Source organism: Simochromis diagramma, unplaced genomic scaffold (assembly GCF_900408965.1).
Source record: "Simochromis diagramma unplaced genomic scaffold, fSimDia1.1 OVJJ01000402.1, whole genome shotgun sequence".
Lineage (NCBI taxonomy): Eukaryota > Metazoa > Chordata > Actinopteri > Cichliformes > Cichlidae > Simochromis > Simochromis diagramma.
Genome location: NW_024386972.1, coordinates 1,804,453 through 1,831,974, shown reverse-complemented (window position 1 = coordinate 1,831,974; position 27,522 = coordinate 1,804,453). Strand labels below are relative to the sequence as shown.

At 39.8% G+C, this 27,522-nt stretch overlaps 1 protein-coding gene across 5 annotated transcripts; it reads right to left on the bottom strand.

Moving 5' to 3' along the window:
- On the bottom strand, positions 1–27,522 carry ccdc186 (coiled-coil domain-containing protein 186). Of its 5 annotated transcripts, XR_005696888.1 has the most exons (17): positions 27,363–27,522; positions 24,895–25,885; positions 24,448–24,574; positions 22,816–22,944; positions 19,920–20,132; positions 19,454–19,573; positions 18,636–18,740; positions 17,876–17,974; positions 14,832–14,918; positions 14,605–14,747; positions 13,690–13,945; positions 13,084–13,273; positions 11,461–11,559; positions 10,972–11,200; positions 5,513–5,732; positions 2,384–2,929; positions 1–2,248 (listed from the first exon to the last, which is right to left on the bottom strand). XR_005696888.1 is itself a non-coding variant. In XM_040039032.1 (16 exons), the coding sequence occupies exons 2-16, from the start codon at positions 25,830–25,832 to the stop codon at positions 2,846–2,848; spliced, it is 3,039 nt and encodes a 1,012-aa protein (XP_039894966.1). In that variant the 5' UTR covers positions 25,833–25,885; positions 27,363–27,522; the 3' UTR covers positions 1–2,845. The 5 variants fall into 5 exon arrangements, 3 of the variants coding, with proteins under 3 accessions (XP_039894966.1, XP_039894968.1, XP_039894967.1); XM_040039032.1 differs by having other exon boundaries at positions 1–2,929; XM_040039034.1 differs by having other exon boundaries at positions 1–2,929; positions 11,479–11,559; positions 27,363–27,521.

The window sequence follows — 27,522 nt, the reverse complement described above, 5'->3', positions numbered from 1 at the left end:
AACATTCAAGATGAACTTAAGACTCATCTCCTTTAATTCCCTGAAAACATAGTATGTACATCATCCACAATCTTTTTTTTTTTTTTTTTAAAACATCTCATCAGAATTTTACACAATGGCATATCTACAAATGTATAATATAATCACAGTTTGAATATTCCACAAGACAGATCAAAGGGAATCATTGCACAGCAGGAAAACAAATAATGGCAACTTCTCTCATTTTCTTTTACAGATCGGCACTCGCACATACTGAACACCATGTTTTCATATTCATGAAGGGAAACGTGAGGTTTGTTTTAGTCATCCGCACAATGCTGCAGCATGGCTTCATTTCAAGGCTGTGGAATTGTGTTGGATCAGCGGGAACGTCGCCTCTCTCGAGTTGACGCGCTATGACCAAAAATCAGACGCCGCGTATTAGCATGCCTCGGAGGATTTACTTGGACAATCCCATGCGACTGTATTGCATAGGCTGTATTATGCTTCTGTGCCAGAAGCAAACTGCCAAAATACAAGACTGTTAATCACCTATTCAGCAGCAAGCACCTACTTCTTGATTAAAGATGCATGAAAATTTGGCATAATTTGCAAAAATGCAACTTCACTGAAAATCAGCTAAAAAAAGGCTAATAACACCCAGAATGAAGACAAACTCCAGGTTTGCTACCTGCACGCTTGCATACTGAGCTCACGTCGCAATGAAGTCAGTTCGGATGAAATAAAAAAGTCAACACACCGAAACCTCTGTGCAGAAATAGAGAGGCTTTAAAGACTCCGCGCCCTCAATCCTGGAAACTTTCATCTTTATTAACGTAGTGGTCCATTTTAACATCGCCTCAGGGTGAATTGGGGTGGGGGGGGGGGGGGATTGGCGTGACCCATAAAAGCCCGTTTCAGACTGTGGAAAAAAAAATTAAAAAAAAGAAATGGAGGCTTATCTTTTGTGACAGCTTCTACAATCAGATCAAACCAACTGAAAAGAGACTGGCATTGTTAAATTGAGTTGCTCTCTTCCCTTCATCCCAAGTGTTTGCGAATGTGTATCTCTCTTACTTAAATAGCTGTCAGCGAGAGACAAAAGCATTATTGTGTGTAGCTCGGGGATGCTGAGCTGCAGGTCTGTGTGTGTGTGTGTGTGTGTGTGTGTGTGTGTGTGTGTGTGTGTGTGTGTGTGTGTGTGTGTGTGTGTGTGTGTGTGTGTGTGTGTGGCTGAGACTCTGCTCTAAATGCAAATCGCACGTTCCCTCTCGGTGGAACAAACTCCATGGTCACTCCGGTTAAAGCCTATAAGCCCCGACAGCTGAAGCATGTACACAAGGTGTAAACACAACGAGGCTCGAGGTTAACAAAAAGGCACACATGCAGCCATGCACACACCATTTTAAATATCCACACACACACTGGGACAGGTGCTTGTTGCACGGACATGAGTGATAAACAGACCACATGGAGACAGACAGTCACGTTCAGAAACACAAAAAAAAGACAAAAAAAAAGAGAAGAAAAGAAAAACAAATAGGATCAGCATTGCACTTTGTCCCTGGATATATTTCTGTTGGCTTTCCTGAGCTATAGCTACAGACCTCCTGTTCTCCCTTTGATTCATCTACATTTGATTTACTTCAATGGACTCAGTGACGCTACAAAAAAAAAAAAAAAAAAAGAAGAAGAAAAAAAGAGGAGTGTGACAAGAATACCTAAACATTTCAGTCTCTTTTTTCTCCCCCAACCTCCTACCAAATCATATTATACACACGGTGCTAAAAAAGTTTCCAAACACTGAGCATCTGCCAAAAATATGAGGAATGCTAATGACGCCGGAAAGCCGAGACATACACATCTTGTCTGGATTAGACGGGCTACTGCCAACTGATGCTAATGAACTGCCTGCAATCTGAGTTTAAACACTAAGGTTAAGGACTAAAATGTTTGAGGTATTCATTCATTTAAACTGAGAGCAAAAAAAAAGAAATCCACAGGAAAGTGAGTGATAAAGAATAACAGATATGAAATCACGTGTACTAAAATAAAACTCAATTTTAACCCAACCTAAAAGAAAATAAGTGAAAATACGTTGTGGACTGCTTCTAGGATTTGCTGATGGCTGCCAGGAGGAAACTGAAGCAGTCTGCTTCCTTTCAAGTCTAGCAGCGGTGTCGCACAGATGGTCAGGTCTTGCTGATGTGAAGAACCTTGGTTCACAATCTTGCACCAGCCACGGTTGATCTGTTTTCTTCAGGTTTACCTTTAAATATGGAGTGGCGTGCTGTCGAGCTGAGGAAGCAGTTTTTAAAAAAAATAACAGCAATAATAACAATAATACATTTGGCTTGGAGACAGAGAGAACATGCTGGCCATGAGATCATCTCAGTGTATTTACCGTATGATGGATGGAGATCTGTGGAGCCTAATGTGTCAGAATGTCAGGATCTTTGCCTCTTGTTTTTCTTTTAGCTACACTCCAGGTAGAATTTGCTATACATTCAGAATGAAGTCAATTATTTTACAAGGCAATTAAAAGTTTCAAGCTAGAAGCGACTGGCGTTAAGAGTCTTCTTGGTGTGGCTCGGGAGGGGGGGAGGTGATGCAGAGGTGAGCCAGAGGAAGATTCGTTGTGTCAGAGGCAAAAAATAGAGGGAGTTTTACAATATGGATGGAATAGAGATCATTCAAGTAGGTTTAGATAACTTGTTTTTCCCCAAATGGACAGAAACAGAGTTTGAGTGCTTCTTCATGAAACAGGCTGCTGGCACTTAGACATTCAACTCATTCTTCATGCGTGTAAAAAAACAAAAACAAACAGAGGTCCTCAAATAGTTCTCGGGCCTGTGAGGCAGTCGTGTCACTTCCTCCTCACGCCGTCCTCGGGATCCCTCTGCTGCTTTATGAGCTTTTCGATCTCAGCCCCGAGAGTCTGCAGGTTCTCCTGAGAAACGGAACAAAAGGGAAGATGAAGCATTAAAGCGGCACACGAGGGACCGGTGCGCTAGTTATAACTCTATTGTTAAAAACCGGCCCCTGTCTTGTCCATTTTCCTGATGTTTTCTGAAAATAGCAGGGCATTAGTCACACCGTCTGCAGAAACCAATTGCCGCCATCAAATCTCATCAATATGAAGGACAATCATCGGCGGCTTAAAAATCAGAAAAGCCTGGATCATCCATCTCGGTAAAAGTGAAGCCTTGATATGGCTTTGTCTGAATATTTTACTGTCATTTTAACGTTGAGTGTTTTTACATCATTCCTTCCTTCACGCTGCCAATCATCTTTCATCTGCAGAAAGAAGTCTGAAAGCCAGAAATTACTCCCACATTTTATTGCAATTTATTGTCTTGTTCAGGTTTTTTCTTTTTTAATGAAGAGAGTCTCTAATATGCAAAAAAACAAACAAAAAAACAATAAGAAGCTGACTGGCTGCATCATTTGGAAATATTTATGAAAGCTTGTTCCCACATAAACATCAAAGTGGCTGCGACAATACATGTTGAAAGAGTGGTGACACTTTGCTTTGGATTTATGTGGGCGTGTTGGAAACGCTAGAAATATTTTGTTTTGCTGTTTTTGTTGTGTAATCCACCAGATTGATTTTTTTTGTCATTTTATTTATCGATTTATTTATTTTTCTGGCCCACCATGTTTGACACCGATTCTAGACACATTTGACATTTTCTATGTCGACATTTGCTTGCATTGCACTGCATTGCACACTAACTGCAGAAACAGACACAGCGGTAAATTGCCTGTAATTGTCTTGTTTTTATCCACAGCGAGCAGCATTTAAATAAATGACCTCTGTTAAAACTCACTGCAAGCCCGGCGCTGCACTAACTGACGGCAGCTACCTACTGAACGGCTCTGGAGGATTCAGAAGCCACGGAGAAAGATTTCCCTCAGGAGCCGGTGGAGAGCAAAACAGAGCGAAATGGAGAAACGCCACACAATCACAGGCTAATGTTGTTTTGGGTTGTGACTGCTGGTTACATCCACAAAATCAAATTGAGGCTGTAAGCTTTATGTTCAGCGACGAAATGTGAATAAATATGAGCAAATCAACATAGATACACAACAAGGTCAACACGCAGCACTCTGATAAATACGTCCACACTCCAGCTGGGTGGTCAATGCCAGTCTTAACAAGGTTAATCTTAAAAAAAAACAACAACTACAAAAAAAAAACAAAAAAAAAACGTCTGATCGTGTCCACTAAGGGGACATAAATAAATACTTTCTACATCCAGCCTCTACATGATGTCATATCCCCTCTCAAGTTTCAAACCTGAGAAGGAATACTGATCGATACGACATCAACAAGTCAGAAACTACTAAGTGCATTAAAAGACCGAAAGGTTCAGCACACTAAATGAGGATGGACACCATTAAATGAGGCTTAAATCAACTATGAATAAAGAATACATGTCTCAGTTACAGTAGGCCGCAGTCTCTGTGCTCAGCGATAGCATCAATAATGCAGGCTCTGATCTGAATTGGACTACGACTTTCAACGTGTCGTCTCGAGTTATGTCAAGCTGACAAACTGCTCGTCGCAGGACTGTCAGCCTGTCAAATATCTCACAGAGACAATACGATGCATGCTGTGGCTGGCTTTGAAGCTTCGAAGAGCGATCCAAATATCACATAACGCCACTTAACGAAAGGGAAAAGGTGGTCTGACATTCACCCCTTTATCACATTATTTTTAATGGTGGTTTCACAACATGCGGTTATTGACAATAACTGGCTGTGTGGCGCGGTTTGCTTCCTGCCATTAAACAGAATACAAAGGCAACGACGCAATTAAAAGATGCCATAAGAGATACACAAGAAATTTGACTGAACTTAACGCAATAATAATTTGTAGGATGTCGAGATGATAGAAGTTTAATAGCAAATATCTCAGTGTGAAACTTTGTGCTAGAGGCGCTAAAGCAGAGCGAGCCAGGCATCCTGCAGTCTCCAAGGCTTACAGAGGTGTGAGATTAATGTACGACAAGAACAAAAACGCTAGAAAAACAAAAACATCTTCCAACCGTTAAAATAAAAAACACGAACGCAGCAGAATACACCTTTACAAGCACGAGCGTGATCTGTGCAAATGAAGAAGAAGGGGAAATGCTACGCTGGCAGCTGTATGAATTAGAAATGCTGATGTGAATAATTTTTCGGTGTTTTGTGATGCGTCAAACTGTGAATCCACCAGTTTGACATCAACTCACATTTTTATATTTAGATTTGTTGGATTAAAATGGTGATTGCAGCGCCCGCACGCTTTGATAATGAAGTCACATCAGGCTGCGTCGCTCCAAAGGTGAAGCGTGACGCTCGCACGGCTGATTAATTATCCGCTCGAATCACAAAATAAAATACTTAAATTTTTTTTTTAAAAAAAGCAACTTAAGGCTGCAAAAGGAAACTGCTCTGGTCATCAATATCATCACTGCGTTTAAATGAGTTGTTCTGCATTTCAAGAGGAATACTCTGGTGCGATGAAGCCTGCTGGGGTACGCCTTACCTTCAGCGTAATGTTCTTCAGCAGCGTGTCCTCCAACACGGCCTGCAGCTTCCTGTTAATCTCCAGCGACAGGTCCAGGGTCAGCCCGCTGTCTGCCGGGTGGGAGGTGTAAAGCGAAGCCATGATGCCTCCCCGCCGGCTGAGGTGGGCCTTGTTAATATCAGATGCCTCTGATGAGAGGGCCCCTGTCTCCTCTCTCAGCACATAGCTCTGGATAATTCTGCAGGGATGAAGAGGGAGGAGATGAGTCAAACCACATGCTTCAAAAAAAAAAAAAAAAAAAGTAAAGGGAATAAAGTGAATGCATCGGCTGGAGACTGCTGAGTGAAGAAAATTGAGAAAGTGGGATTTCATAGTTAGGAGCTCTCCATGCTCCCGCAGAGCAATAAACCATTTCCAGCAGCAAAAAAGGAAGAAAAAAAAAAAAAAAAAAAAAAACTCAGCCGACATTACAAGAATACTAATCCCACTGGGATGGGCTGTTGCACTCATGTACGCGGGATACATTCAGTCATAGTTAGAAAGAATATTATTGTGCCTGTCAGAGAAGGAAAGGTAATGAAAACGCGGCGTAAGAGCGGCCGACCAGGATTCAATTAATCAACCGGCATGCCTGCATGCGCGTATGAGAAAGTGAGATAAATCTTCATGTTCATTATACATTTTCATCACAGTAACAATATGGTGTCGAGGTTAAGCTATGTTTGCGTCACAGAGAGGGAAAGAAGAGAATTAATCAACTTAACAGCTCTAAACTTCCTGTTGTTCAATTTTCCCATCGCAGCCCAGCGAACACTGAGGAGCAAGTGTTTTCATTTAGAGGAGACCAGACCCATAGAGAGCCGCCACTGAATTTCAATTCATTACTGCCGCCTACATTCTTACTCCCCCCCTCCGTCAATATGTGACCAAAGACAGAGAGTGAGAGAGAAAATAATGCAAAGTACAAGCTCAAGCGAAAGATGCTGGTTAAGTATGGTAGGGAGATTAAAATGTTAGCATTTTTTTAAAGTCTGCTGTCATATGAGGGAAGATATTTGAGTTAGACTTTAGACATCAAAACTGAAACATGCGCAGGCCTTTTCCAATTGCATCCGTATCCTTTCATTTTCCAATCACTTAATAAAGGAGAGCAGATAGCTGAAGAGGGCTGCATACTGTCCTAGAGAAAAGATCAACAGCCCAGTACTATAATCGATATTTGTAACTCGCTGTCGATCCAACCATAAACCTAAAGTACTCAACTATCAACTAGCAATGTGTAGTTCAAATTCAGGGTGGCTAGCTATAAGATGAGCTCAGAGTAGGGGGCACTTAAAATAATAAAAGCTGAAAGACTCGAGATTTTTAAAAAGATTCATTAGATAGGAATACAGTGTTTAAAACGCTTCTATTTCTATATTAAACACAACTACCACTACTGCCACCAAGACTCATTAAGTATTTATGAAAAATGCAAAGTAGGAATTAACACAGAACCATAAATGGAAATGAGTACAAAACATCATCCTGTGCTATGAGGAGCTTTATAGATCAGTCATCTTTCAGTCTGCAACAAGCTATGGATCCATTCTAGTCAATTACACTGACCTCCAGTGGTGTCCTTCAGTGTTAAACACCTAGATTTTTCTTGGGGTAGACATGCATGGGGGACTAAGTGATTCAAGAAGAGCCCACTGTTTAATTATTCCTGTTCGCAGAGGCATTTATGTGAATGTGTTGGGAAAGAGGTGAAAAGGGTCGGAAACATGCCTGTGATATTTTCATTAATATAACATGCATTAACGGCCCATGTTAAAATAGGTGAATCGAGTTGCAGGTACCAATCAGCATGCAGCAGCCTACATTTGTAAAAAATGCAAAAGCACCAGCAATTCAACCCGAACTGAAAAGATTCAATGTTTGCATAAACAGAAAAGAGGGATTGTTTTTAAACATGCATTTTAAGCATCCATACTCAGAGATGGGTCCTGCTCCTGTTCTTTTATAATGCATGTGCTTTTTATGCTAATGTAAATCTAACACATAAGGAAAGCTAACATCTACCTCAAACTATGCTATGGTGTATTGATTCTAATCTAGCAAAGCAAATAAGTACATGGGTGCAAAATTATATGGATAATAGCTCTGCAAGTATCATAAAAGAGCCACCACCAGAAAATATCCCCATCCACACTCACAGAAAAACACATGGGCTACCACAGACATAAAATTAAACTTACCTCTAGACTAGCCTTGCAAGGGTCCATATTAGGACCCCAGTTCCATCACGACAGTGTTTAGTAAAAACAAAAAAAGTGACAGAAATTAAAGATGTGGCTACATGATGTGCTCAATGCATGCACAGGTCGGCAGGGGGAAGAGATCAGAAATTTAGAATGACAATGACTTATTATTTTGAATCTAAGACTCAAAGGGATGTTTTTTTCCTTCTAAAAAAAGAGGGGCAGCGAGTCATGCATGCATAGCGTGAGGGTGGCACAACAGCTCAATTAAGAAACGACAGTTCTTAAGATTACAAACTTTGGACTTCAAAGGTCAGAAGAAAGATAGCGGACAAAAAAATATATATATATTGTGGTCTGTATTCAGAACATGGAGGCTATAAGCAGGAAGTAATCAGCTTCATTTTGTACAACAACAAGTACACCTGCTCAGTAAATGCAAATGCATGTGATGAGATCTCAATAAACCATAACACAATCCTTCATCCAGAAAATATGAAGGGACAACATCATGACAACAGCAAAAATACTTTAAGATATGACCCTGACTGGCAATGAGACAGATATCCCTGAAGTGATGCGTCCCATTATGCATACTTAACCCATTCACCAGTGTGGGCCCACAATAGCCTGCAACAGAGCCTGTATTCCTCTGATTTACAGTTATCATTGATCGCAGCCTTAGTGGAGTGAAAAGAGTGCTCTCCAGATAAATAGGTATCAACACCTCCTGAGCAGAAGGCCTCCGCCTGCTTTGTTCCCATCTGGTCTTCAACAGTATCATTTTAATTCAAGTCACATGAACAGCCAATTTAGACCTAATGGCCATAATAACCAGGTGTGGCAGTAGAGGGAAAGACATCACTGCCCTTGAAGGATGCTGCTGCTAATTCTGCTCGTTTTAGCTCATTTACTTCCAATCACGTAAACTGTACTCTATACACTGACCCGTCTTTGACTTCCTACACACATTACATCAACAAGCCACTCCGGGAACATAATGCAAGGCTGCGTGATGAGTGAAAATACATCTACAAATCACCAGGTAGCGATAAAATTGCTAAGTGGGAGGGACCATTTCTGGTTTCGCAATTATTTTTTCTTTGCTCCTGCAAGACTCTATTATATTGTAGCAATGCTACAGCTTTTTAACTGTAGCCGCAGGTTTCAGTCATTACAATATGGTTTCTGCAGAATCATGTTCTGTCTGGCTTAGAAAAACAAAATACTACAATACCATTGATCTACAGCTACCGTCGCTAAAGAAAATAGACCAATGGTACTGTAAGACTAAGCAATATGGACCAAATATGATCCTGCATTAAAGCCATAAGAAGATTTCACAACTGAACTTTAGCCAATATCGAGAGAATGGGCAGCTTAAGACGATGCTCAGACCTGATTTTTCTGAGCAGAACAAAACAGAAGATCGACTGCATCACGTGAGTTCGCCAGGCTGGAAAAACACCATTTATTTTAGGCGATGAGTATCCTTGTTAGACACCTGAACACTTTACTGGACTTTGTGAAAACTCACTCAAGTCAGACCCCACTGCATATTCCTTCATGGGATAATTGTAAGAAAGGTTTAGGGCTCAAACTGTTCAAATGGGGCACTGTGTCTCTCTCTGTGTTGCAGGCGTATTTGTGAGCTAGTGGGGCCACTGGGACTGCAGTGGACTGCACTGATGCAGCTTTAAAGAAAAAAAAAAAAAGGGTTTTAGATTGCAACAATAAACCGTATCACTATCAAATATCTACTTTGAATAGATTTTAAATGTAAAACGTATTGTCCAGCCCTGACCAGTGGCACCCAGAAAGGCTCCTCCCACTTTCAAAAGTGAGCTTAAAGATGAAAAACACTGCTATGATTATGACAAGTGTCATGGATGTGGTATCGAAGATTAGCCACCAACTCTCCCTTATCTGAAACCCTTTAAGCTTTAGCCGCCATGTATCAGTCTCTTTATTCATCACCTGCTTCAGCCTTACAGCTATCTTGTCAGTGTTCACCGGGCTGTCCTGGAGGGATAGGGACAGAAAGGCAAAAAGGACAAATTTACATCCCTGCTCTGAGTAGTGTAACCCTCCCACACCCGGCCCCGTGCTTAGCAGAGATTTTACACAGCTAAATTTAGCTTCGCAACCGTGGGATTCGTCCTCAATTTTAACTCTTAAATGTAGGTTGAGGCTAATGGATTCAATCCGAGTTTATGGCTGGGAAACAAATGAGAAGTGGGAAAGCAGAGATGATCCAAGTAGAATCAAGTAGGATGGATGAAAAGAAAAAAAACTGAAGCAGAACTTTAGCAAACTGTACAGCTGAACTATAGGACTTCAGTTATTTACCTTTCAGCTTCGAGACCTTCTGACTTTTTAAATATCCTATTTTTTTAGCTTTATATCATATCAAAAACAAATATATAGATTTAGTAAACATATATTCATTGATCATTTTATCCTAGTATACCAGTATAGCACACGATGGACTGCGAGGCCTTAAATGTAGAATACGCAACAATGCGATGAGATTAATATCGTCCAAACGTCCTTTACACTGGCTTTTTCATTGCAGGCGATGGAGATGAATATGGATGGAGCATCATTAAGCAGTCATACACATGCGGCTCCATGTATGGCTCAGACTATAAATAGATTTCAGCGAAGTTTGTCATGAATGAGTCAGTGCCTTCATGGGTTAGGATCAAAAGATTAGAGGGTGAGACAAAGAAGGAAGCAGAGCACCGTAAACTGTCTGTATGGGGGTCAAGGTCAGCTGAAGCATCCTTTCATCATTTGGAAAATCTGTGTCGAACCAAGTTATGAAATGAGATATGATACGTTCAGCGCTCAGAGCTTAGCTGTCATATTGGTCGGGGTGTTTCAATGTTTAAAAAGTGAATAAAAAGAACTGAACGTATACGTAGCATAGACTACACATCCTACTTTAAGTTGTTAGTTTTCTTAAAAGGCAGAGGTGTTTGCAGAGAGTTTCATTTTCTCAAACCTGTAATATTACTGCTATCTTTTAAATAAAAGCCATAAAGCCTGAAACACTGTATCTGAGACTTTTGTGCATTTGCACTGGGACTGCTGTCAATTTCAAACCTTTATCCATAAGTACTGCTTGAGCACGCAACAATCAAAAAGATTCCAAAACATTAGAGGTAGAGATGCAAGAAGTTGTGTCATTTCCCGTTTTCTGCTTCCTCTATGTTGGTCCATCCCACTCACTTGGTCTTTTTGCGGATCTCTTCCACCAGTTGCTTGATATGGTCCTCCATGAATTCGATTTTCTCCTGCTTCCGAGCTAGAGCCTTTTGCAGACGGACGATACGCTCAACGAGCACAGCCTTGTCGACCTCTGGGAAACTGTCCACAACCACCACCGAAGGGCCCGACTGGCTCTCCGGTGACCGCTCTTCAACGCCACTGCTGCCGCCATGACGTGCATTCAAAGAACCTGGAGCATCAAGGGGATAAAGACACACATCACCAATGAACAATTATCACTGATGTGGCTTTGATCATGTAAGAATAAGCTGTGAAATATTGCTTTCCTGTATGAAACATTGACTAGATACAATGTTTGGGGGGTTTTTTTTAGAAGAAGAAAAAGAAGAAAAAGAAGAAGAAGAAGAAGAAGTAGTAGTAGTATCTATCCCATTGAAAGGCCCAATAGCAAAAAATAAAAAATTACAACTTTAGGTGTTAAATACTAACCAAATCTTGGAGTAGTACCTGAGGAACTGGAGCGACTGCCCATACTGCTGGCATCCCGTTCGCACCCTCCATTCTCAACTTGCTCCAGCCTTTTTCGGGCTTTAGAGAAAAAGAAAGATTTGTTAACTGTCAAAAAGTGACTAATACCAAGATGTCATTGTCACAGACACTTTGTGAAAATCAACATCACTGACAATTAAATATTATGAAAATGAGCATCACAGCTCAGCTGAACTCTGAGTATTCCTCTCGGAAGGAGTCAACCTGAATAAACATGACACAGGTTGCTTTTGAAGAACCCTGCAGCCTCAGCAAACCTTCCAAGGTTGAACAAAGGCTTGAAATGACTATGCTGATTAAGTGTAACTGCTACACTGATGAAAAATTACTGTTTCTGCCAAGAAAAATGTCCTCTCTAGCCTACAAGACAGCTGAAAGTGAAAGGATTGATCACAGAACATTAAAGTGCTGAACTTTCAGCTCTAAGGTTTTTCTTTGCTCCCAGAGAAGAGGCGAGGGAAGCTGGCTCACCCTGTTAGGTATAACCACAGCAGGGATCCACCTGTACACTCATCAATCACTTTGCAGATTCTCCTCGTTATGTGAATCTGTGATAGTGTTCTTCTTTGTTTTCTTATCCAGGTATACTTTTATTGCCCTGACACTATTTTTGCGATCATTGTCATGTTGATTTCCAGATGGTATTGTGTTGAGAATCTCTTGAAGGTTTTCTGTATTCATGATTCCACCAGTTTTGACAAGATCTCCAACACCACTATTCCCAAATCATGACAGAGCCTTCACTGTAGGCTGTAGACACTCATTGTCTCCTGAAGTCCTTCATACATAGATGGCGATTTCAGAATCAGAAGACGGGCCAGATATATGTGTCAGATTTTTGCTGGCTTTTTTCCCCAATTCTTAAGGATATGACTTTCAAATAATGTTTATCTGATGGAGATAATTTTTCAGGCTTGGCACTTCTTCTTTTATCCTCAAATTTTTTAAAGCACACACTGCACACCATTCTGAGATATGCCAATATTTCACCTAATAGCTCTTTGGGAATCTCCTTGCTGGTGTTATCTTTGGAACCAAAAAATAAGAACATGAGCAAAATGTCACAGCAAATGTCCAAAAAGAACTATGAAAGCCCTTCGATGAGCCTGGAGAACTATTGCTTAAGACTACTTTAAAAAAATGACGAGAAGCTGGCTCCCTGGAAGCTAAATCTAAAGAAAAATGAGGTGAATCAAGACTTTTCTGCAGTACTTTATATATGAATGACAAAACTATTGAAGGGTTGATAATTCAATGAAATGATACAATTCTCTATATTACAGTTATTCTGTTGTTTCATGACAGTTAGCAAAGGGTTTGTCACAGTGGGTGTCTGCACATGTTTGATTTGCACAGATCTCTTTGAGACCGGGCTTCTCCTTAGATGGAACTCGGGATTTTTAACTTGTTAGGAAAATGTGTAAACCACTAAACAACTGAGACGCTGCCATTTTCCATGATAGATGTTTGAGAAATCATCTGCCTTTTCAAACCAACCTTTATTATTATTCTAGACTTTCTATACAAAAACAAGAGATGCATAAATACATTAGGGTATCTGACCTTGTGTTAGCTGTTTTGTGAGGTCTTTGATATTAGCAGCTTGCTTCCTTTTCTGAGTCACCAGCTCATCCCTCAGCTCTTCTACTCTGGTTTTCAGTTGGGCCACCTCAGTCTGCAGTGCTGCCCGCTCCTCCTGCAGACTCTGCACCTCTTGTCGTCTTAGCGCCTCTTCCTGTTTCAGTTGCTGTGACTGCAAGATTAATGGTGTAAGAAAAAAAAAAGACTAATGATGTAATAACACCAATTATATAGTAGTAATATATATTGGAATGGCTGCTTGCTTTAAAAACAAAATTAAAAAGATATTTTAAGACTTTCTCCTGAATTTCGAGCAGGAAAATGTCATTACTTATAACAACACAGTGATCCACTGTATGTTTTCTCAGTTCTGCTTCTACAAAATGATTCAAACATTTGATTAGAAAATGTATTTCAATCTTTCTTTAATCAAACCAGGAAACGTGAGCAGACGCTGAAACCAAAACAATTTGATAACAACTTCAAAAAAGAAGAAAAACAAAGACAAAAATGAGTTTAGTATCATTTTTATCTTTCATCTCATCAACAAATGCATTGTATCAGATAGTGCATTCAGAGTACGCCAACCTTGTCTTCCAGCAGCCTGTTGGTCTCCTCCAGCTTTCCTTGAAGCTCGGTGAAGTTGTTAGTTAGCTGGTCCAGCTGAGACTGTAGTGCGTTGCTCTCCGACTGAAGCTGAGCGTTCTTGCTGCTCAACTTCTCAGTGAAGCCCAGTAACTCAGCTTCACGCTCTCTGCTGCCTTGTACATCACGGTGCAGGTCAGCCATTTGATTGGTCAGGCCATCCACTTCATCACGAAGCGATTTGATTTCCTGTTCATCGCTACATCCAGAAAACAATAAATAAATCATTAAATGGACTTTAAATGGGCTCAGTGACTAAAAAAAATAATAATGGCAAGCTAAACATTTTAACTGTTCAATATAATTAAATGTACATGGAATGCTTTATTTAGGTAAGCCTTTTCTTTTGCACAAATATAAAAATGTTTCAGTTTTCTCTACTGTGACTATCCCTTCTTTCTATTAAATCATCTTCACATGGCCATCACAGTCACACACCCACACAGAGACCAGAGTCCCTTTCCTGCCCTCTATGCTATATCTGTCTCTGCTCTATCTTTAAATGCTCTGATGAAGCAGTTGAGTGAGAAAAAAAGAAGAACAGGTAGTATATTACAAACTGTACATTTCTATAAAAAACTGTCATGTCAGCATGGTAATACAGGTGCAAAGCAAAACAAAAACAAAAAAAACAAAAACTTATACTAAACATGCTTGCTCATAGTGAAATAACAAATGTCACTTTTTGTGCATTAAGTATAGTTAGGCCCTTTAGTTGATGGTGCTTCAATATTTGTTACTATGTAAATGTGCTATCTTTTATTTATTTCTGTCAGATGCCACATATGCAAAACTGCTCTGTTCAGTGTGCGGTGGTGTCCCATCACACTTCCTGTATGGGTGAGTGTGTGGCTGTACCATTGATGCTGCTCCTGAAGTGCAGTCACCTCTTCGAGCTTTTCTCTCTGGCGGCCAATCTCCGTTTTTTGCCGGTTGATGATCTCCCTGTACTTGGTCAGCTCATCCTCCCACCGTGGACGCTCATCCTCCAGACACTTTAACTAAAGAATAACACAACTTTCTTGCAGTGAAGACCTGGAGATATCCTGTGTGCCAATGTTTAAACACCTGTATGTCGAACAAACCTTTGTGCGTAGCGTATCAAGCTCATCCATGGCCTCTTTATAGCTCCTCTTCAGGTCTTCCAGCTCTTTGGCTTTCACCCGGTGTAGCTGCCAGATGCAGTAGATTGTCCATTAGATATGCAACCACTGTTTTGTGTTTTGCATTGCTTCTGTAAAAATAAGCTCCTAAAATAAGCTATCAAAAGAATACCCAACAAATTTTCCTCTCTTTTTGTTCAGTCTGGTAACTCACATACACAAAAGTTGATTATGGAGTTCCACAGGGTTCTGTCCTGGGACCAATACTTAAAGAAAAAAAAAACAATTATAAAAACTTTCTAAAGCAATATTATTCTGCTATGCAGATGATTACCATGATAGCCAGTTTATGTATGTAGCCATCCAGTTGCAAATAATTGCAGTCTAATTTAAAAACGCATACAATAATGAGCACAAATCCTCTGCAGCATCTATTTGGTACACCCCGACTGCAAATAACTGGCTGGTTACATTTGCTTGTATTCTGGTCATCTTCCTACATAAAAGCAAGGTTGCTGAGTGCCATATCGTGTTGCATCCTGCAGCAACAATGTCACTATTTGTGGAGAAATTTCTGAATTTATCTTTTTCAGCTCTTTTCAGAGCTGGATTTAATGTGAATTTCTGTGCATACAGACTGCAACAGATTTACAGAAGACCGATTTGCAACATTTGCTGATTAATTACAGACTACATTCAACCTCAGGCTGATACCAAACAGACTCCATCTTATTGCCGTTTTGTCACTCTGAAGATGGCAACTGAATGCGATTGGTCATAGACCTGTCAAAGTCAACAAGATCACAAGTTGCAATAATTCTGGCCCTGCCAGTCTCCAATTACTGTTTACCCTAATGTCACCAGACCCTTGTTACTCATGCTTTACATTTAGAAAACCTATTATTTGGCCCCAAAAACCTCTGAAATCGAATCAGTGTATAACAATACCCTGCCCTCCAGTACTACTGAGACGACTATGGAGTCATTTTTCACCAGGACTGGTCGTTTGACTTGCAAATGAAACATGCGGTTGGGGCCACACCTGCTTTCACTTCCACACTATACTCAAAATAGGAAACTCTGTGATTCACAGTGATGTTGAAATACTAGCCAGCATATTTGTCTATAAATAACATTGGTCAGAACTCTGCTAATTCTGACTGATTATTACAACTTAAGTTCAGTGGTTTTACAAAGCAATGCAACTATCGGTCAAAAAAGAAAATCATACAGTTGCAGAATTTTTAATGCAGAAGCATTCCTGGGCAACCTGTGTGTGTTACAGTAATCTGTTCATTAAAGTTGCTTTATTTATGCATTAATTAAGCATGTGAAAGCAATGACCATCTTTTTAACAAAGCCATTACCAGTGCTACTGAAAGTCAACTTTTCCCAGAAGCTATTAGTAGTCTGTGGTAACCACGACAACATTGCAGTAATGGAGATGCTGGTAAATTTTCTACTGTTGATTCTTACATTTATCCCTTCCAATCTAATTTTATAGCCAAAAACCAATGGAAACTTTGTACTTGCATTATTTATGACTGCGATGCATCATCACTTGAGCATAACACACATACTAAAATAAACACAGGCTTGGACCAGTTTATTCATCAGCAGAGTAGTGACATCTGCCAAAAATCAACATCCATGATAAACCCTGTCCTAAAAACTATTTCCACACAGTATCAGTGATGGCCCTGCAATGTACTCTCCAGTTACTGGGAAGAATAAAATCTCTGACATAATACCTAACTGGATGAATGTCTTTATGATCAAATTTCAGACCCCTGAAGAAAACAAAACAATGTAAAAAACATCTGCCACCTTAAATCCATCAAAATGTAAATCTAAGACCATCTCATTTAAACACAGACATTTTAAGGACTTTCTAGAAAAACAAAACAGGCTGTAGAATGAAAACAGGAGATGTGTGATGTATCCTGAGTTGTTGTTGAAATGCACAGCTTCATATTGATTATTTCTAGGCCATTTATTTTTAAAGTGCATTTCCCTTTAGAGCGGGAAGCAGCAAAAAACAGGCCATTGTGTTTGGATTGAGTCCACGTTTGTGCCTGCGTGTAAGGCATGTCTGCTCGGGGAGTGCGAATGCCAGTTTGTTATCTCGTCCAAGTTAAGGCAATTACACCTCTCAAACTGAGAAAAACAGGCCAAAAACATTTTTACTAGAAGAGCTGGCATCGACAATCAATAAAAGGCTGAATAATGGCTTGGCGAATCACAGCGTATGTGCAATTTTGAATTATTGTTTGTTTTGTCTTCTGGTGCCTCGTCACACAGATAAAAATCGAAATTGAGTTCACAAGTAAAAGTAAACCTTCATTCATCAAACAGTTATGTCACCCACTAACTATTGTTTTTGCCGTTTTGCATCAATCGTTGTCCAGGAGTGAATATGGGGATCTCTACACGATAAAAATCAGTGCATCCTCACAAAAGGCAGAGCTAGATTTCTCACTTGGAAAGTCAAATCCCAACTTCATAATCCAAGATTGCAGCAGTGTGAAAAAGCAGTATAACTGCAAAACATAAACTCAGGATGGCGTCTCTCCCAGCTCAGACATCCAACTTTTAAGATTAAAGAAAGCAACACAAGTTACAAATCTTTAGTTTTATGCAGTTTAACCTCATTATCAACTAAGTGCACAAACGTAACCAATTTATTTAAAGTTCCTGTTGTTTTTTCTCAGTGTCAAAGGCTCCTTCTAGCAACCTAGTTTAACAAGTTAATCTTCAATAAAATGGGGAGGGGTTTTTTTATTCTCTACGTTATGATTCTCTTTTTTGTGTTTTTATTACATTTTCCCCAATTTTTCAGTTTTCAACTCTTGTTAACACAATCTAACAAATCTACTGCTTATTCAGTAAAAATCCTAATGCTATAATGCAATGTGGTAAACTGAACTTGACATGCAGATGCTATGTTTTGCCTTAGTAGGGCAAAGTGGATGATAGGATGGGTACACATCTCTGAGAATGTGTTGTGTATGCGTATTTAGTTTCACCTCTAACTGGTCTGTTTGTTCCTGCTTGTGTTTCTCCAGCTCTCCTTTCGTCTCCCTAAGTTTAGCATCAAGCTCATTGGACCTGAGTTCCTCTGATTCCTGAAAGAGAGTAGACAGTGAAGATTTTAAAAAACAAACAGGGCAAGAGAAAAGTCAAATACAGTGTAAAAAGACAGCCTTAAAAAAAAAAAAGAATAAAAAAAAGAATAAAAAAAAGAGGGGTCTCAGTTGAAGGAAAATATTTTTATAGACACAAATAAGAGGGAATAACTGCCAGTAATGATTTTCCATTTGTGGTTTATGTCATAATGTTTTATTTTTAAGTCTTACTTTGTGATATGCTGACACTGTAGTCTGCGATTTAAAAAAAAGGTAATAATCTTTCTACCACAGAGACAGAGACTAGCACAGCTCTTTGCTACCATCACAAGGTACAAATGAAAAATGCTTTTCTCTTGAAGCAGAATCGGTCGTGCTCTAGTTCAGTTGTTACTGAATAGCATATTTTTTAATTCTATGAAAAGAACAATGCCGCGGCAATAGCGTCATGCAGTCTTTGTCTGCACGCGTAATAGCACGTTATAGTTAAAGATCAACTTCTGTGTTGGGTTAGGCCATTTATTCAAAAGTAAGCCAACTGATTGCAGTGACAGATACAAATCATGCACAAATAAACACTTATTCAGACTGATTCTGGGAAAATCTACTTCTTCCATGGTCTTGAGCAATCTGTTATTTTCCCGTGTTAAATATCACAAACCTGGTATGTTCGAATCATGTCCTGGCAGTTCTTGCGGATCTGCTCAGTCTCTTCCTTCGCCTGGGCCAACTTGGACGTGGTCTCTCTCAGTTTGTCTTTAGTTTCCTGCAAATAAACACAAATACGCTTTTGTACTATAGCACTAAAGCACAATTTTAAGATGCACAGATACCTGTCAACCACACAGGTTACCACACAGAAAAGTGGCTCAACAGCTGCGACTTTCAGGAACCACCGACTTTTTTTCTTTTACCATTTCCCCTCTGTTTATAGCCTCATGTTTGCTTGGAGTCACTTCAAAAATAAAACCATTAGTTTGTAATAAGACAATCTCAAAAATAGCTATGATGTTAATGATGATTTTCTTGCAGGTCCATTACTGTACCATTTTCACCCCATTTCATTTTGCCTGTGAATCACAAGACGCCTCTAATCATGTTTTTTATGGCGTGTCTGCAGACAAAAATGACTGAAGGAGATGTAATTTGTATGCTGGCGTAAGTCTTTGACAAACAACCGGTCTTTAAACAAAAGGAAATTAACATTAACCAGAAGAGGAATGCTGTTTTAATAATATGGGTAAGGCATACTCTGAAAACTGGAGCTGCATGTAGTCATGTAAATGTGTCATTTTAATTTTTGAATAAAATTTGGCTCTAGCATGCTGAGGTGCACATGCTCACTCTATAATATCATCGAAATCCTGAGGATAATATATGCAACAGAGGTCAAATTAACCTTGTACACCTCCTTTTTTATCTTCATTGACTATTAAATTTAAATAAAATAACAAAAAATAAACACAAAAGTTACATTACCTTGTGCGCATCTGCCTCACTCTTTAACTTGTTCTGGGCCCATTTGACCTTGATGAGATGGGAGTTGATCTCCTCCTTTAGTTTGTCCACATCTCGAGTCAACCTGCCAACCTCCCCTTCCTAAGAACGCAGTTCAAAGGACAGATCAGCAAACAGATATTTGGTTGGGAGCCAACATTTCTTTTTATTTAAAAAACCTGCTTTTTGTTTCTAAAAGGGTCCTACATCTGCAAACCACCGTAGGAAGAATAAATCTATCGCCCACACAATGCTCGCTTCACTGAAAAACGAATATAAGGTCGCTTATGTGATCTAATTTTCACTGTGAAGTACTGTGTATTCAAAGCAAAAGCTATGTCTATTTTTTTTTATTATGTCTAGTGGCAAATTAGGCTGAATTTAAATGCGTTCAAATAGATAAATACAAAACTCTCTCTATAAAACAGAGGCACTATAAAATCGTCACCTTTGCTTCATACAGCTGCTGCAGCCGCCCTTTCTCCTGAGCCAGCTGGTTTCCTCGCAGGGCCTGGCGATCCACCTCTTTGGTGGCTTCTCTCAGTTTCTTCTCCAGACTCTCTTTATCCCGCCTCAGGTCGAGGGCCTCTTTCTCACCCCGCACATATTTCATCACCATGGTCTCCTTCTCTTGCCTCGCCTCATCACATTTCTTATTCACCTGGGGAGTTTTATTTTTTTAATATTAGGAGATGTCAGTTGACACTTCGATCACTGAGATACTCGTATTGTTAGGTCCTTATACATATCACAAAAACAACTGACGTTTCTCTTGGAACTGTCCAACAGCAGATGGCTGAGGCAGTGATTTATCAGCTACCTTACTTTGCCTTCCATAACCTGGACAAGTGACAGGCAGCTGGAGAAACACATGCACCCTCCCCAGATGCAGTGGGGGTAGACTTCAGGACTGTCACTGTTCATCTGTCAGCATGTCAGCATTTTACAAATGGAGCCAACAAGCTTTCCATTTGCCAGCTATATTAAAAGAAATAAAAATCTGCTCCTTATTGAAGGCAATTTATTAGCTTATTATTTAGTAAAGGACAGTAACGCTCCCAGGCTTTTATAATTCCCATATTTTTCTTTTCTTACACTAACAAGGGCTTAACTGTATTTTTTTTTAAATGATTCAGTAATTCATCAACGTAATTAAACAAAATGGTTTTTTTTTAAAAAATGGTAGGAAATGGTATCAAGGAACCAAAGAAGACACATTCAGTCAGTGAAAGCTTGATAAATAAATATGTGCTATTTAAGCAGCTGATGTGTGTATGGCTGAAACAATAGTAGGACAGGCTCTGCTAACACAGTTAAACATCTGAAATAATGTGTGGAGGAAAAATAACATAATGGATGCGTTCTTCCATAATGACATTTTCCTTTTACAAATATTATACATTCACTCTGCAAGTCCCAACCTGAAGCCCTTCATTAGCCGAGCAGTTTTGAAGACCGAGCATCACCATGGTGCACCTGCTATGCAGACACTTTCATGGACAACAGTTACGTCCCTATGCCTGATCTGTACTGTTCGCTCTAACACGCTGATGCTTTATGAAAGCAAGAGAAAGAGAGAGACACTGTATAAACTGTGTAAGAGACGATATCTGGCAACTGACTAGACATTTTAACTGATCGCCTCACTCTTATTTTGAAGGTTCAGATTTTGTTAAACAGTTATCTCCAGTCCTACACATATTTTCCTTCAAAGCTGTGTCACTGGTCAGTTTGATATCAATATTCTTGAAATCAGCTGCTTCTTGAAAAAAAAAAAAAAAAAAAAAAAAGAACAAAACTCGAGGGACTACATTTCCCACATCACCGTCTATTACAGGTGATGGCAGTTCTTCGTCTCCTCTGTTTTTAATTTGTTGCAAGCTGGAGGTTTGCTCTGAAAAGAATAAGCAGCAAGTGGATAAACTACTTTGTGTGCTGCTATGCATCCTGCAGAGGAGAAAAAGGCTTCTGCCACCCGCTGTGGTTTATGATGGAGCTGAAGTCTGTCAATGGGCGATTCCTCTGAAAGGCAGCTGATTACACTGCTCTTTTATTTATTTGTTGCACAGTACTTGGGATGGCGTGTATTTGCACAGGAGAACCTTATAAAATTGTATTATAAATTTAAGAAAGGCTGTGTACGCCTTCTTTCTTGTACAAAAGCACATGGGTCCACCAACCACTGTGGGGAAACTCAAAGGAAAGAAATTATCTTTTATTTGGCACAAAGCGTCTTTAGATTAACAATACCAAATGTTTTGATCCTCGGGGGCTCCAGCTGATTAGGAGCGGGACACACTATTAGTACAAGAGAGGAATGATTCAAGAGAAGGGCTTAAAGAGAGACAACCAAGTGCAAAATCAAACCCCTACTGCTCATTGAGCAGTGAAATTAAAAATTGTAAAGTGTGACAAAACTGTCAAGAGAAAAGTCCCTTCCATGGTTTCAACCAGGTGTGCAAATGGTTGGATGAAAATGTGCTTCCCTGCACTATTCGTTTAACAAGTGATTAAATCTGCAATAACAAGAGTTTGCCGTGCAAAGACCTTGAACATTCAGCTGCTAGTTTTGCGCAAACAGCTTGAAAGAAAATGAGAATACAAAAGCCTGAGTATTTTTGTAGTTAGACTTCATTTTAACCATTTCAGCAAGTACTTTAATCTAAAGACTAACACAAAAATATTTAGAAGAGAATGTGACATTGACATTTATATTTTAGAAAGCCATATCTCAAACTAGAACCTATAGCAAGGGGAAAACTGCTTTATGTGCTGCCATGTATCCTGCCCTGATACCCCTATACTCTATTCAGCAAATAGGTGCATTATTACACAATGTGAACCTTTCTTCTATAAACAGAGTACATACAAAAAAAAAACAAACCCTGACTGTTGTGAATGATGTGAATGACTAGTCCAGAGCGCTTTGTTGTGGTTTGAATTTAATTAGCTGTCTGAGATGCTGTTTTTTCACTATGCAATCTCTCCCCCAGATGCTGTAACATTAGTTCTTGTCAGTACATTAATAACACCAACACCATCAGCAGGCATTCATAAAATTGGTGGTAGGAATGTGCACCGTTATATCTTGTGAAGCTCAGAAAACCATTTTACCTACACTTCAACAACAGTGACCCCCCCCGCCCCAATCCAACCACTCAGTGGAACTATAATATACTCCCCCCCCTTAACATTTTTAAAAAAATGTAAAAACTGTGATAAACCTGGCCTACTGACAAGACAGAAACAAGAGCAGTGATGCACATAACTTTAAGACTGAGGCAAAGCTAATTTGTGCTACCAGATTATCAAGGATGCAGGTGAATAATAGGTTCCAGTTGTACCTGTTCAATCCGGTAACCTGTCTCCTTCTGCATCTGCTGGAGAGCAGCTTTAGCTGACTGCTCCTGGTGAACAAGTTTATCCCGCGACTCCTTGAGTTCTTTCAGCAGCTCGTTCACTTTCGCCTCCAACTGCAAAAACAGGAATAGACGGTGTAATCAACTAGTTGGGCAATTTTGAAGTCTGGGCCACACCTGGGATAACCTGCTACGCAGGGTGACAACTGAGACAGAATGTGGAATAACTACATTTAGACAGCGGTGTCAGGGGTTTCAACCCCTCTAGATACTTGTACTGTGAACATGGAAATACTCCATTAAAAAATAATGACGAATGACAGACGAGAGCCTCTTCTACCTGAAATATAATCTGTTAATCTGATTGTTTTATGGCACAGTCTTTATTTTCTTATTACATTTCTGAAAAGTAAACAAAATTATGAAATTATTTTGGATTTTTGCTGGACAAAAATGATCCAGGCATATACTGGATGCGTGTAATAATAAAATTACTCCTGTCCGTCTGCTAGGGCAGTGCTTAAACAAACCATGTTACCAAGAACATATTAACCAATTATTGTTGCTTCCATGGCAACAGCAATGCTTAACTGAGCCCGATGAATAGAAACGCACTTTATGTTTGTAGTTGTAGCTAGGTGGGTAAGCTTTGTAAGAAGCTTTTGTGGTGGGAGAAACCACAAAAAAGGCGGGATATTAAAAACTGCATAGAATTCACACAAATGATGATGTTCATGCCCATTGAATGCTGGCGATCAGTACACATCACCGGGCTGTTTTGTTTGACTCGCCTGTTTACCAGTTACACACAGCTGTACTCCAATTTTTAATCAAACTGATATGTGACAGTGAAGGGTACAACTACACAGGCTTGCTTCTCCCATTTTAAACAATACAAAACAGACTAATTATTTTCTTGAATGTACCCTTGTTCTCTAACTAGAAAGGCGCTCAGATATCCATCCCAGCAACTTAAAAGCATCAGGTGTGTCCATGGTTTTTGTATTTTGCTTAATGCACCAGGTCACATTCCATCACAAGTGCCAAAACCAGGGTTGAATTTGACAGATCAAAGCATTGCTGACCTCACAACTTTGCCAATTTCAATTGGCTTTTAACAGACTCATACCACTGAAAAGCAGAACTCCACAAGATAACTTTGGTGAGGTTTGATCTGAATATCATTTTTGCCAAGTTTGGTAAAAACCACAAAAACATGTCCTTACAAAACATATACGCCAGCACTCCAGTGTGGTGCTTTGAACACAGCTTGACCCAACAAATCCAACAGGAAAAAATTGCATCTGGTTCAAAAGGTACTTGTATGAATGTCTGAATACTGATATGTCTGACAAGAAATCAGATTAAAAACACTGAAGTGGAAAATTTTCTCAGTGATGGAAAAATCATTTGGTTAATGTGCTTCCATTACCATTTTTTATAAGTCTCTTGGAAAAAGAACAAAACTTGATGACACATCCAAATAAATATGGCCTATTAGTTTGGAATATGCTTGACTTTGACCAAGTTTTCCCCCCTCATTACTTGAGTTTATATCATAAACAGTGAATTCCATATAACCCTGAACAACATAAGAAAGCATAGGGGCACACTAACCTTTGTAATGGTGGCAAAGTGCTGCTTTTCTGTTTCTGTCCTCCTTTTGAGCTCATCTCTCATTTTGTCCTTCTCTGAACAGATACCCAGGATCAGCTCCTGATGTCTCTTGTTTTCCTCAAGCAACCTGTACAAACAAGAGAGCACGCACAATCTCAATTCAAGCCCATATAAAGTAGTTTTTGAATCTCTAAAAGAATCTTGACTGCTGCTATTAAGGCCAAGAGGCATAGCTGGACAGGAAAAATCTGTGGATTATACTCTGTATTCATCACAAAAAATAATGCTTAGGTTTTGACATAATTATTCTCCTATGTCTGCTTTTTCAAAGTAAGAAAAAAAAAAAAACATTAAATGAGTAGACTGATCCCATTTAAAAGCCAAGTACAGTAAATATGGCACTTTCTAATGACCTGCGATATGAATATGTAGAAAATACCAACTTACTTCTGAATAGCCTTCTCCTGTTGTGCATATTTGTACTGCACACACTTCTCGAAGACTACCATGCATCCCTCCTGGTCCGTGGGGAGTCCATTGACAGGTGAGCTCCCTTTCCGCTCACTTCTATCGTCACCATGCGGCAGCTGACAAGCCAAGAGCTCAGACTCAAGCTCATCTAGTAGTGACTCTTGTGACAGTGACCGCTGGATCTGAGAAATAAGCTTTCGGCTGCAATCAGTGTCATAAGGACTTGCAGAAGAATTTGAGGGAAACAGGTTTTTGGCACTGGTTTGAGGGCTGGAAGCAAGCGAGGAGCTAAAGGTGTCAGAGATCGGGGTAGAAGGTCCATTAGAAATACCGGAGGTTGTTGTTGAGTCTGTGGGTGAGTTTTTGGAAGTGCTATGGACAGAAGAGGATGATGGACTCTCAGCTGAACTACTATCCTCAGCAGGTGATGGCTCAGTGGGGCAATTTGTAACCAAGAGCGATGGCTGTTCATTGCCATTTGGAATGGTAGCATCAAAAGTCAATACGGTATCTTCTGTCCCTTCAAGAACAGAAGGATAGTTTTCTACTACATCCACAGTAGGTACTGGGGCTACCAAAGTGCTACCACTCTCATTTGAAGGACTTTGTGGAGGCTTCCCACTTTCCACTAAAACAGTTCTGGTATCAACAGGCTCCTCTTTCACATCTGGATGTTCATGACTGCATGTTTGAGCTTCATGTTCCGTCTTTGTGTCCATCTCAGCAAGTGCTGTAGTCTTGACTGATTCACCGTCAAGCTGCAATTCATCTTTTGCCTGACTGCAGGTTTCCGCCTCCTGTGCACTGTTGAGAGAGATTTCTTCCTCCTCGTCTGCATTAGACGTGTTGACATTAAGGAGATTCATCTGGCGTGATGCCGTCGTCAAGGACTGAACCTCTGATCCTTCCATCATTTATGTATCTGAAGCAGGACTGAGGTGTACCCAGGTCCTCCTCTGACTCAAATCTGTGTGACAGAGAGAAAAAACAAAAAAGACTGAATGGAAGCAGACCGAAACTATTTATTTGTTTTTTCACACCAACACAGCAGTTTTTCCGTGAACAACCTGAAATTCCTTTAAGTCACAGATACAGCGGTCCTGGATTACTATCATGTTTTCCCTTCCTTGTTAAGCTTAAAATTTCCTCATTGTAGTTTATTATGCAACCAAAAGGAAGCCTAAACTCAAAGAATTTCCCAACATACAGCCTCATTTGCTGCGACACACACAAAGGGGTGTGGACCTGGAAAAACCTGTGGTGAGATACAGCTTGAAGAGCATGGTACACACATAAGATAGGCATTTACGATTACTGCAAAGCTTGAATTTGCTTTCAAAATGCATGCATTCAGAAGTCCCACAATTAGAAACATCCTGTTTAATGAATTCATTCACTTTCACTTTTTATTACACTTCCAAGGGACTCGTGCATACTCTCCAGTCAACGTAAAGAATAAGAAATAAAACAGCAATGGCTGAGAAAAAGAAATTAAAGACAGTTTATAATTTAAGAAAATGTGTCTGCTAGCAGATTTGCTCTAAATGGTTTAAGGTTAGTAAACAAAGCCGTCCCATCGGAGTCTGAAGCCTTAAATTACAATTTTTTTTTATTTAAATAGCGTTTTCTCAGCATTTACCGTGTTATTCATTACTATGATTATTAATAACTGGGATCCTTTAAGTTATTCTCCCTTTAACAATGTGTAATCGTGACGCCCCTTTTCTGTTTCATGTCCCGAAATCCTCCTCATTTGTCCCACCTCTTTCAATACCATCGTCTAGCACTGCTCTTATACCAACTAAGAGCAGTTTCTTTATGTTATTTACACTAATACATACAATCATTAAGCTCACCATTACCCTGCAGTCATAAATGTAAGGCTGCAGTTACAAAACGGCGTCTTCTGTTGACGCAGTAAAAGCGCAACAGCTTTAACAGATGCAATGCAGAAGATGCTCCAGTGACAGGTGCCATGCAATAACACAGGAGTTATTGTAATGTAATGTAGGCAGTCAGTATTATTAAAACATACCGTTAAGTGTCCGAGCTTGCTGTAAGCAGCAGGCCGACGTCCCGCTTGTGTTTACTGCTGATTAATCTACATTTCGCTTCATTTAACGTTAGCAACACCTTTGATGGCTTTAGCTCGCTAGCTATTGATTTTGCCTTGACAGGGCTATGAAAACGAAAGGAAAAGAAAGACTGGCGTACGACATAGAACACCCTGTGAGTAAAATATAGCTACTAACAATAGGTTTAACGCTAAACTACAGACTGATAAACTGTAAGCGTGCAGTTAGCCTAGAAAGCTAAGCTACACTGATAAGCCTTGTGTTAGCTCGTACAATCCAATCATCTCACGCTTGACTTAGCGCAGCTAGCGCTAGCATCGAACATAAATATCAAAGAAAGCTTAATAAAGGCTGTTGTAAGTTACCCACCGAGAAGGAAAACCCCATGGTGTGCTTCGATGTGGAGACAATCGGGGTAAAAATGAACTTTGAACCTCCCCTGCCTTACCAGCTGATCGCACAACAAGTCAGTCACTTTGATATGACACATCAACAAATATGGCCACTGCAAGAGAACCGATGAGACGAT